The sequence below is a fragment of the Phasianus colchicus genome, chromosome 4 (genome assembly GCF_987193195.1).
Source record: "Phasianus colchicus chromosome 4, bPhaCol1.hap1.1, whole genome shotgun sequence".
Lineage (NCBI taxonomy): Eukaryota > Metazoa > Chordata > Aves > Galliformes > Phasianidae > Phasianus > Phasianus colchicus.
The window spans coordinates 64,570,640-64,582,670 of NC_143439.1; the positions used below are offsets into that span (position 1 = coordinate 64,570,640).

Consider the following 12,031-nt stretch of genomic DNA (forward strand, 5'->3'; position numbering starts at 1 on the left):
AATACTCCAAGAGGGTGGTAAGGTGCTGGAATGGGCTGCCCAGGGAGGTGATAGAGTCACCGTCCATGGAGGTGTTCAAGACATGTTTAGATGTTGTACTGAGGGACATGGTTTAGTGGGAAATATTGGTGATAGGTGGACAGTTGAACTGGTTGCCATTGGAGGTCTTTTCCAACACTGGTGATTCTATGATTCTATACACTGTGCACAAGAGCAGTTCTCACTATACAAAAAGAATGTTTTCAAGGAGATACTTGGAGGTTTTTATGCAATAGATGTTATTTAGTCAGGTTAGGCAAGGTGACTCACCAAAAGGACGTTTCACCAAACCAAGACAGGAAAGGTGATAGGCTTTAGTACAAGATTTCCTGTCACACAACACCAACTGGCCTCCATCACCACAACGAAAACAATCATCTTCAGATTCTTTCTTCCCTTCATTTTTCGTTCTACGCCTCCGTGTTCTCTTTTTGGTCTTTTTGCCTTTTTCTTCTGAGGCATTAGTGGAAGAATTCTAAAAGATTAAGTTGCAAATCTGTAAATGTCAGTTTTGCAAAAGAAAAATTTTATACAAATAAGCAAAACTATTGGCATTTCTGCATACAGTGCATACAGGCAAAAATTTGACTTGGTGCAGACCAGCATCCACTTCTCTTCTTAAAGGAACAGACAGAAGAATTTCAGGAACTATAACTGTGTCCAAAGTGCTAGTAAGAATACACCAAACCATATCCTCATTTAATCTGACATTTTCTGCTTACTTTTTATACTATTCTATCTACCAATGCAGAGAGTCCTGCGAAATGGAACTGTAACATTTCATTTCTTCATGGCTGTCTGCATAACTGATCACAAGCTTATATGAAACCCTGCTTAAGCCTCTCCATTAAGGAAAAACAGTAATGCAAATTCTGGAGATTTTAAGCCCACCCTCTGAAGCACCTGATGCTGAGCAGTGCGAACAAGAAGGTTTTTATATCCACAGCCAAGAATTTTTTTTTCATTTGGGAACATACTTGTGCCTTCCCTTGCACTCCTTCACCAGGTCTGGATGACAGGTTTTAAATTAACGTGACCTAAATCACACATGAATTGTGACACAATTTTAAATCTATTTTCCCACCCATTATGATTATTTTTTAAAACTCCAATTTTTTATTATTTAGTTAAACTTCAATTGAAAGATCTTTAATGAACTCAGCACACATTCTTGATATTAGACAGAGAAAATACAAGCTGAGAAGTCAGAATAACTTCACTGGCTGTAGCCAGTGCAGGATAGGAGTTACTCAATAACATTCAGTTTTGTGCTACCATCTCTCCCTGAATTCAGTCTAGTGCAGCACTTGAGTACCTTTGGTCAGTTTGTTCTAGTGTCTAGCTCCTACATACTTCCAAGGGGACTGGGACCAACTGAAGGCTATTCCAGTTAGTGCCAGTACCTAGCCATGTTTCCCATTCAGGACCTGACGAGAATAACTTTTACCACAACATAAAACTGGTTCACCTACGCATACCTCAAAAGGAAAAAACAAGGCTAATAGTTAGACAAGACATTGTCAAATTCTTGTGACATATTACTTGCCTTTGGTCTGTCCCCAAGAAATCCACTGCAGTTTGGGGCACCACATTTGCAGACTGTTTTTTCATTGCCCAGACAGTCAAGGTTGTAATTGAAAGTCAGCTCTGTCCCTGAGTGAGATAAGATGTACTGTTTCATTACGAAGGACGAGGTAATGAAGTCTATCAAAATTATTACAACAAATAAAGGTTTTATTACCTGTCTTCTGGTTTTGTACTTGCTTGCTGATCTATTCTTGTAAGTCTTTTTTTCCCTTTTTTACTGATCACAACCACTGACCACACAGGCCACATACTTATATATCTCTATATAGCTGTAAATATGTGCGATACAACTTTATCTGTTGCTATATGTACATACGTGTGTGTGTGTTTGTGTACACAAACCAGAATATACATATTTTTAAACATCCTTTTAAGATTCACTTAAGTTTATCTTCAGTTTAAGAAAAGATGCATTGTTTGAGATTTCTAAAACAAAAACTGCTCTACTCTTTTGACAGACAACACAAAATGAGTGCACAGACACTAAGGCTCTTTGGTGAAATCTTAGAAATAAGCAATAAAAAACAGCTATAGGATTCACTGTTAAGAAGCAACACATTAAAAGGAAGACCAAAAGCATCTCTTCCATGTGCTGAGTTCTCTACAAAATTACTTTTACTGAATCAGTTAAACCATGAGTTCCCATGATTTAAAATAGCCACACACAATGTTTAGTTTAGTGAATTAAAATAAAGCCAACATAAAGTGGAATACCTGCAGGAATATCGCACACAGCAAACAGACCAACACGAGTATCTCCATTTACTGTCCATTTTAGAGTTTCACAATTTGGTTGGCAGCTGTGATTCATAAAACGAGAATAGTTCCCTTTGGGGCCAGCATCAATAATACGGTCCTGGAGATCAAATCAGCAACAGAATGAATGTTTTTACTTTCAAAACAGACATAGTTTGGCTACTCAGAAAAACCAAAGTAAATCGATGTTCTGTGTTGTATTGAAAACTGTAGTGTCCCATGGGGACTGAAATGAGACACTCCCAAAGCAATACTCTTGATCTAGCTCACATTGTCCCAGAACCCATCTCAGCCACGTGGCAGGATATGTGTTCTTGTGAGCACTCTGGTGGTCCTTCCAAAAAGCCTCAAAACTCAATTCATTTACCTTTTGCTTTGCATTCAAAAAGCTGTTATGCATTTACAAGTACTACGCTTTATGTTATTCACCAAGTCACCGAATGATCACTTGCAGAGATTATCAGTTTCTTACCAGCTTGTCTCCCCAAATCAGCCTATTTAAGAAGCTGATGATGTATGCCAGTTTAGTAGAGGAGTGAGAAACTCGAGCATTAAGACAAACATGGTTTCATCTTTCTGAGGCAATAATGCCTGTGCAATAACTCCTAGGTTACAGAGCTAACAAACACCAGTAGCGGCAGAAATACAGAGCAGCACAGTCTTGGGGAAAAGTGATTAGGACTGCAAAAATATGCAGGACTGGCATTCAACTCTTCTGTCCTTGGGGATACTTTTTTTCTCCTAAATAGCTGTCTGGAGACTAAAGCAATGTAAAAAGCACATGTTTATAATAAGTCTGCCCTGGTCTACTGGTTTCCCATTTCTTCCTCTCAGGAACAAAACACTCAAGAGCTGCAGAGAAAACTGCAGATGTTGAATTAATTTGCTGTACTGGCCAGAATCAATTTGTGCTGTGCTAACTGGCTACTAATGAAGATGGTACACTCAGGAGAAAGTTGCTACAAAAGCCATGAGCTTATTTTTACTGTAAGCAAAGGAAAGGGTAGATAGTTAAAAACATAAGTACAAATGCCCAATATAGGATGCAGCCTTAAAATTATGTTCCACATTTCACACAAACTATTTTTTTTTTACTTGAAATTTTAGTAAAAGTATCATTTACAGTAATTCTTTCAACTGCAGTATTTCCCAAATTTCACACTTCCTCTTGAGATTGGGCAGATAAATAGTTCTGCTGTAGTTGATTTCAAGCAGCAAAACATAAGATGTATGGATCTTAATATATATGATATTACATTACCTATTTTGAGCCAATGAGACAGATATATTATATATTGAGAATGGAGGAAGCAGGAGCACAGAAATACAAACTTATGAATATTTGAAACAGCAGAGCATCACAGACAGCTGAGTGTCCTACCAGGGTGATCAAAAGAAGGAAGAGGAGAGAAATCAAAGTACTGTTACAACTAAAACGGAATAATTTTTTAAATACTCTACCTTATCAATAGTAAGCATATAGAAGTGAGTAATGTCATTTTCATGTGCATATTTGATTCTTGCCATACATTCCTCTTCATCAATGAGCTCACCAACATACTCATTCACAAACTCTCCCTGAAAGAAACCGAATATCACTAGTGAAGTATATACCAAACCCACAAACAACATCACAAGTTAACAATTCTTTGCAAGGCAAGAATGATTCATACCTTTTTAATGTCCCTCTTAGCAACCAAACCCCACCCTTTCCCATCTGTTTTGATGATCTCTGTCTCAGGGTATTCACGTTTTGTAAAGCACTGGTTTTGGCATCGTTCTCCTGCTGGACAAACTTGTGGATGACATTCATACATCAGCATCCGATTGAGGCACTCAGAATCAAAGCCACAAGGGTTTTCATCTGTGGGTTTGCAGTTGCACTTGGGAATCTCAGAAATGTCAGCAGTATATATCTGCACTTTACCACAAGGTTTATTCACCTGAATAATACATTAAAATAGTTCAAACATCACTTTAAAACATTTGTATTTATGGTAAGAATTATTACAGTAGTTAATAAGTTGGTTTTGCAATACTAGATGTTCCAACAGTAATGAAACTTCCTAATTACGTGACTCTAAAGGTAAAGTACAGTTACCAACACAACATTACAACCTTTGTTCCCCATTTCTTGAGTTCTTCCTCCCCAGTGCTCCCCTATATCTCTGAGTATCCAGTGTCATGTCCTCACACTTTACCTTAATATGCTTGTATGGTGGAGGTTTACGTTCACTTTCTTGGGTTTCTTTGGCTTCTCGCTGTAGCTTTATTTCTCGAAATCGAGCTTCAGCTTCTTGCAAAGCTTAAAAAAAAAAAGAAAGGACTGTTGAACCAACAAAAACACTAGAAAGAAAATGACTCTCCTCAAGTTGACCTGCTTAGACTCCTGTGTGTTAAAGAAGCATTTCTACTTCCTAGTTAAACCATTAGTTTTCTTGCAAACAATGCTTCTGGAGTGTTAACACTCTTTACAAATGTATCAACTGTTTATTGGATGTGGTGCTCGGAGATACGATTTAGCAGAGGGTTGTTAGAGTTAGGGTACTATGGTTAGGCTGCGGTTGGACTTGATGATCCTTGAGGTCCCTTCCAACCTCAGTAACTCTATGATTCTATGATTCTATTATCAGTTCTACTCTGCTTCCCAAAAAGCCAAAGTCATCAGAAAGAATTTCAGTGAGATGCTAGGTCTTTTACATGCATATAAGCATGTATATAACAAGATTATTCTTCCTTTACTTCTAAATATGTACCATTTTTGAAGACTTTTCCAATTCCTTTAATCCCCCGGTATCTACTCCCTCTGTCTCCCTCCATATAAGGGAACACCCGTGCTTGATGCGTCCAAAAGTAATCCTTAGAACCAAAGAAAAACACAGGAAATTCTCCAATTTCATGCTTCATTTTCTGGATATTTGGGGGAACGTTTTTTGGATGGCAAACTTCTGCAGGCCACCATCTAGCACAGAAATACAAACAGAAAAATACAAAATTTATGTAAGCTTAACGAAATCACTTTGAAAAGCAGTAACTGATTATTATTTCCAAATATAGGATGAAAAAAACCAAAGCACCTCAAAATAAAATACAAAACAAAACACCCTGAAGGAGATATGTTCCTCCTCACACTCCAGCTCAGTAGGCACAGGAAGAAGATTAGGTAGAAAAGGAAAACCTGACATTCAGATCTGTGGGACTTTTGCCTGCTTGCAAGATACACATAAATCTCCTTGCATCTGGTTAGCAAAAATAGCATATTTAACAAAGTCTGCAATGTCTGTATTTGTTAAAGATCAAGTGGCAGCATATAACAGCTAGTAATGCTTTCTAGGATAAACCCCACCCATCTCTATCACACTCAAATCTCAATGTAAGTGTGAAACTCTAACAGCCTGAGTGACTTATCTCCCAGCCAAGGAAGACAGTAATTCAGGCTATTACAAGTTATACACACTCAATTATTTGAAAAGAACTCTGAAACAAGGGGCAGAAGGCCAGCATGGCAAAAGCACAGAAGTCTGCATGGAGTCTTGTATGGGCACAGCAAAGCTTTCAAGTCTTGGAACAGAGGTGTTAAGCACAGGCAAAGCTCTAAGGGAGATGTGGTTCCCAGCTTAGAGACATGGGAAATCTGTGTGCAGCAAGGCACAGAAAAGCCAACTGTATGATCCTTAATTAAAACATGCCAATATCACTGTAAAAGAAAACAAATTTTTCATCAGACCTGTAATTTCCCAGTTTAACCCAAATAATATCCTGGAAATGGAGTTTCTTCCCTGCCCTGCAGTCATTGCAGTACCAGCTCCCATCTGGCATTTCGATGTTTAAACAGTCCGGGTGAAATGCTGCAGGACATGACTCGCAGCACAACAAGCTTCCTCCTTCCAAGAGAAAAAAAAAAGATTGAAAAACATCAAGACAAAAAAGAAAGATTTGCATTCCAACCAGATTCAAAGCAGTGAGGTTTGTGGTAGGGTCTGCCAGAAAAAAATAGTTAAAACATGCCAGCTTGCAACAAACACACATCATCTAGCTGTGCACAGAAACCAAATGGTCTTAACTGATTTGAATGCCTGGCAGACTCCAGTTAGTAAATACATACAAATTACAAAGCAAGCTAATGATATAAAAGCCAGAATAATGCACCACAGGAAAATTAGGCTTTTTTTACTTTAATGATTACAATATATTTAACATAGCTTAATATATGTTAGTAATTCACCATATGTAACATTTTAACAACAAAAATTAAGTCTAATTAAATTTCTCTTTCTCTTTTTTTCCCCTCTGGGGAAGAGGTAGGGATGAGATTGTTTGTTCCATGAATTACCACTAGAAAGTTAGCTGCTGCTTAGTAAGCTGCTATGCTGCATGTTAATTTGTTAACAAATAGGTAAATTCTCATTGCCACGGTTTAATCAGCACGATGCATTTTGTGCTTCTCAATACGAAATAAATTTATTACTCAGCATAAAGCAAAATGCCCTTAATTAGTGGCACTCCAGACACTAATATGGGTTCAATTTGCTGTCTGCTTCTAAAGTAAAAGCAACTCTTAAAATATTTATGTTTTAATATTACGTATGAGCAATAAGGAAACACAAAAAGCTTCTGTACATTGAACACAGGGGAAAGAACAAAGAAGGATTTATCATTATGCATCTCTGATAAAGAATTAAATCAGTTTTCTGGTTGCTGAACAAGGTCTGAGTGAAAATATTCTTTAATAAATTATATCTGGAAAGAAAGGACGCTCAAAAACTAAAAGCAGCACAAGCCAACTTGAATGTATTTCAATACCTAAGGGAGATGAACTTAGCACGCCACATTTCTAATAGCTTTCTGTAAAGAGATTAGTAAAATCAAATTTAAATTGAAGAATAAAAACCATTTTGATGCTGCACCTACGTAAGAGCTTTGCATCAGTTTACCTTTGGAACACACAAAGCACCAGCTCACATTGACATGCGCGTGATGACTTTTTCCTTTCATGGCAGTGAAATGATTCGTACAAACAATGCTGTTGGAAGCGATGACGGCACATCCCGCAGCAATGCACACGTCTCCAGCATGGTATGCAACAGGACAGCGAACACAGCGCATCATCTTTCCTAGCAAAGCAGAACACTGCCATATTTATTTCTGAACAAAACCCGTTTAGTGTTTGATCTTCACAAATAGTATTACTGCTGGAAATAGCTGATTCACACAAGAAGCGTTTCATTATGTTTTCAAGGTTTGCATTTTTACTGTCAGTGACAACGCTGAATTAACAAAGGCTTTTAGAGAACATTATAGCACTACCACATTTAAATACAAAGGCTTCAGCTATGAACAGAGCAGACAACCTTTTCTCAGTCACGCAGCTGTGTTTACAAATGTTTTCCAATATGCACAGAATCATACAAAATCATAGCATGCTTTGGGTTGGAAGGGACCTTAAAGCCCACCCAGTCCCAACCCCTTGCTGTGGGCTGGTTGCCCCCCACCAAATCAGGCTGCCCAGGGCCCATCCAACCCGGCCTTCAGTGCCTCCAGGGATGGGGCACCCACAGCTCTTTGGGCAGCCTGTGCCAAGGCATCATCACTCTCTGAGTAAAGAACTCACTCCTAATTGTATGTTCACATTTAGCAAGTCTTGCTGCAATACTTGAATCAATCAGTAGTACCTGTATGCCTGTAATACAATGAGGAACTACTACATGAGCAGATTCCTTACCTTAATATACCATAAACAGACTTATTTATCAGTCATAAACATGTAAAAATGAAACTACCTTTTGAAATTCGTGGATGGGAGGGGTTACTAACATGACAACTGAGGCAGCTGTGCAGAGGACATCGAAAACCCCTGTTCTCAAACACTGTAAGATGGAATTTTTTCACACAGGCTTCATGGTAGAATTTTCCACAGTGAGACACAACACAGCGCTTCAGATCTGCCTTTCTCTCTTTACACACAAAGCAGGTATGCACACCTAGTGGCAAAAATAATAAAAATCACGTAACTAAATTTTCATTCGGACCTGTGTATTTAAAACACTTCTAGGAGTTTTTGTTGGGGGGGGGGGAGTTTTGTTTCTTTAAAAATTCCATTATTTGAAGCAGCAATTTATCTGCTTTGACTCTTCAGTATTCAATACTGATTTGTTTAGATATAGATAAATAAAACACAACAAGAATAAAATTGCAATGAAAATTCACCACAGTTAATGTGTGCATATAATGCTCAAAGCCTCACTGATCTGCTTTTGTGTTCTTATTCATAAGTCTCAGTATGCCAGGACAACTCTGAATTTTGTTTTTAAAGCAATGGAATAGGATCCTACACTGTCTGCAATCCTGTAAAATTTGGCTTGTCAGTCCACAAACTAAGGACAAGTATTCTCCAATCCTCTCTCTGGACTGCTTGGAACAACCTTATTTAGAAGCAGTCTTTTTTTTCCAGTAAGGTTCACCACCTGCACTGAACTGACCTTACGAGCAAGAACACAAATCTTTATGTAACATTTTGAGATTAAGAGCTTCCAAGCAGTTATTGCAGGATTAAAAGCAAATTAAATTAATAGCAGTAAGGTGATCTTTTAATGGGAAAAGCATAAGATAATGCAGACACAAAAAGAACTGAGAAAAGACTTAAAATGTTTCACTTGCTGCTTTTTTTTTTTTCATGGATTTCTTGGGCCTTTGTGGCAGACCTTAAATCTACTCTGTAATTGTACACAGACAGATACAATCTGCAGTTATTAAGGCAGTGGAATTCTGAGCAAATCAACCAATTTGCGAGAGATTTCTCACTGAAAACAGAGTGAGCATCCTAACTCATGGCACAGTTAATGGTGATACATGAATTTGCACACCATCAGGCACCAAGAGGGAAGTATAGTTTGTTCACAGATACATAATCTGCATGAGATGATTTCCTGTAACAATGTATGAGAAAATGACACCTTTTCTTTTTAAAATGTAATAGAAAGGGACAAACTTGCCTGATGTACATTCACTACAAACGAATTTTCCTGCTGGTCTTCCAGAGAGCCCAAGGCAGCTCACGTGAAAAGCTCGATAGCAAAGTCCTTCACACAGCAGGAGATCACCTGTTTTTTCACATAGCTTTTACAACACAAAGGCATTTAATGTTAAAGAAAAGTTCATATGCAGAAAAAATAGTATTCACTATTCCTTTCCATAAATTGTTCCTCAAAATCTCTTTTCCCATGGGCGAAATCAAATTCAACAAGCGAAAGACAACACTGCAAGTATCATCACGTGCCCTTGCTTCCTGTTGCAACAAATACCAGTCATTAAACTGTGAGAAATACCATTGATAGAAACATGGTACATGATAACATACCCGGAAAAAAAGAAACGAAAACAGCTTTAAGAATTTTTCCCTGAGCAAACTGATGGCATCTGAGCAGGTTTCAAAGAAACCTTATTTTCCATTTTTTTTGGCAAAAGGAAAATAACCTAGGAGACACAGTGATACTTCTATATCCACGCTGTTAGCAGTGACATAAAACTAAAAATGAACTCAACAACAATGCTGGCAGAATTTAAGTGATTAGACAACATTTAAAGATAGATGATCAAATCATCATCATTATGTACAAGAAGAAATGGAAATATAACTGCTTTTCCAGTCTGCTGGAAACAACTTTCATCTGCCCAGAGCTATTGTATTACCCTTTCATAACCTAAGAACTCTGTAAGCTTAGATCCAGAAGTGTTCAGCTTGCAGTGAGCATGCTGTAAGTGCAGTGCAGCCACCTCTGCTGTGCTCACACCGAAGCACACAACCATGTCAGATTTCCTTCTCTGTATTAGCAGACAAGCAAGCAGTTCTCTGTCATTTAACCCTGGTGACCTGGTGAACGTCATGCGCTGTCCTTGAGGTAGAAATCACATTTAGTTTACTGATCTGGAAACTAAACCAGAAAGGCTAAGTCACTTATTTTAGATCAAGAAAAAAATAATTTAGGAAGAATTCCATTTACTGACACGGTGACATGTTCACTAATGTCTCCTCCATGCAATAGGCACAATAAACCTGCGTCTGCCCTAATATTGTCATTTTCAAATTTCAAAATGCCTTTTCCAGGATACCTCAGAAAACACAACTCCCTGCCCAGCTACCGTCTCTCACCTGACACACATATTCTTTTTTTGTTCCCGTTCCTCGCTCAGATTTTTTGGATGATATAGACACTTCAGTCTGAGTTTCATCAGCACTTTCATAGGGAGACTCTGAGCGCTCATCTCCTGGGCCATCGAAGATCTGAAGATTAAACACACACGTTAGAGAAAGCAGCCACGTATGTGAATTTTTTTCAGAATGTCAACCAAAGGAAGCAAACAGACTGCAATTCAGGCTAACAGATTGAGGTTAAGTTCTTTTGTGGTTTTTTTTCCCCCACCTTTAAAAAGAAAGTTTGATTAAATTCAGAGTATGCACTTGTGGAAGTCTCATCAACAGGACAATATAACAGCTATTTTCACACTCAACAATTGCCAAAACAAAACACCAAGACTTTGTAATATGGCATTTTATTTGTACTCAGTCCTATAACCCAGTTAGCCAGTGCCTAGCCAATAACACAGGGACATCGTAAAAACCCACCATTAAAGCTTGAATACATGCTTTACATGGTATTAACAATGCGTTTTAGAAAGAAACTCAGTAAAACTTCAAGCTGCATACCAGAGTCTCTGACTCAAATATCCTTTAAGAGAGTGGTAACGTTATACAGAAGAGAGAAAAACTATGCGTAAGGAATGTCACAGTTAACAATGAATTCAAAATATTCCACAAGATGACCTTGTCATGCATAAATCTTACATAAAAAGTCTTACCAAATGTGTTAAAAGTTAGAAGATTTCTAAAAAACATATTCATAATTAACTTTAAGGACAAAAATCCTAACATTTAAGAGAAAACACCGTGCTGTTTTCAGGCCAACAGAATTCAGGGATGGGATGCACATATGAGTCATTTGTCCTCTCCTCTGTTACAGCAGAAAATCCAGAATTTCATATTGCTGCCTCCAGTCTGAACTCAAAAGAATTGTTATGGCTACAGACATTCTCTAGGAGAGCATCACGATTTGCAACTGCAAAACAAATCTGTCACTTCTCTTGATACTTGTTCTAATGGTTATTCACACATATCATCAAAAATAATGCCTCGAGTTCCTTCCGAGTTGTCTAACTGCTACCCACAGCTGATGATGCTTTCTTGAGGCATTTCACTTACGACAAAAGCCCTTTGGATTTTTTCTCCTGTGGAAGTACACGCAATTAAACCCACTTCAATCCTTTTTGATAAGCCGGAATGCAGTCTAAATTTCTCACTAGATTTTTTTTCCAGCCTCAGGAGAATTTTGGTGAGTTTTCTCTGACTGGAGACAGTATTCCCCAAGTCTCCAAGTACAACATCCACAGCCACAGAGCAAGTGACTTCTCTGCACTCCCTCTGTTCCACTGCCTAAGGACCTGCCCTAACCTTTTCAATAAAACATTGAAACTCAGTGCTCACGAGATCATTTTGCCAAGAGCTGATTGTCAGGACACAAACACTCCGCTCTATATGAAGAATTTGCTTTCTGTTTTCATACATACAATCTTATATGTATCCATATTAAACTGC

General features: G+C 38.1%; 1 protein-coding gene and 1 non-coding gene across 10 annotated transcripts in view; both read right to left on the bottom strand.

Moving 5' to 3' along the window:
• Window positions 1–12,031, bottom strand: part of NSD2 (nuclear receptor binding SET domain protein 2) — a 76,214-nt gene that overhangs the window by 4,483 nt on the left and 59,700 nt on the right. For all 9 annotated transcript variants that reach the window (XM_090139773.1, XM_090139775.1, XM_090139772.1 and 6 more), the window contains 12 exons: window positions 10,532–10,663; window positions 9,375–9,498; window positions 8,163–8,363; window positions 7,317–7,496; window positions 6,110–6,266; window positions 5,139–5,344; window positions 4,584–4,687; window positions 4,056–4,325; window positions 3,844–3,960; window positions 2,341–2,482; window positions 1,586–1,692; window positions 310–514 (listed from right to left, as the gene is read on the bottom strand). In XM_090139773.1, the coding sequence (XP_089995899.1) occupies window positions 310–514; window positions 1,586–1,692; window positions 2,341–2,482; window positions 3,844–3,960; window positions 4,056–4,325; window positions 4,584–4,687; window positions 5,139–5,344; window positions 6,110–6,266; window positions 7,317–7,496; window positions 8,163–8,363; window positions 9,375–9,498; window positions 10,532–10,663 (1,945 nt within the window). The remainder of the gene's footprint in view (window positions 1–309; window positions 515–1,585; window positions 1,693–2,340; window positions 2,483–3,843; window positions 3,961–4,055; window positions 4,326–4,583; window positions 4,688–5,138; window positions 5,345–6,109; window positions 6,267–7,316; window positions 7,497–8,162; window positions 8,364–9,374; window positions 9,499–10,531; window positions 10,664–12,031) is intronic.
• On the bottom strand, window positions 2,576–2,706 carry LOC116226058 (small Cajal body-specific RNA 23). The gene has a single exon (XR_004166221.1).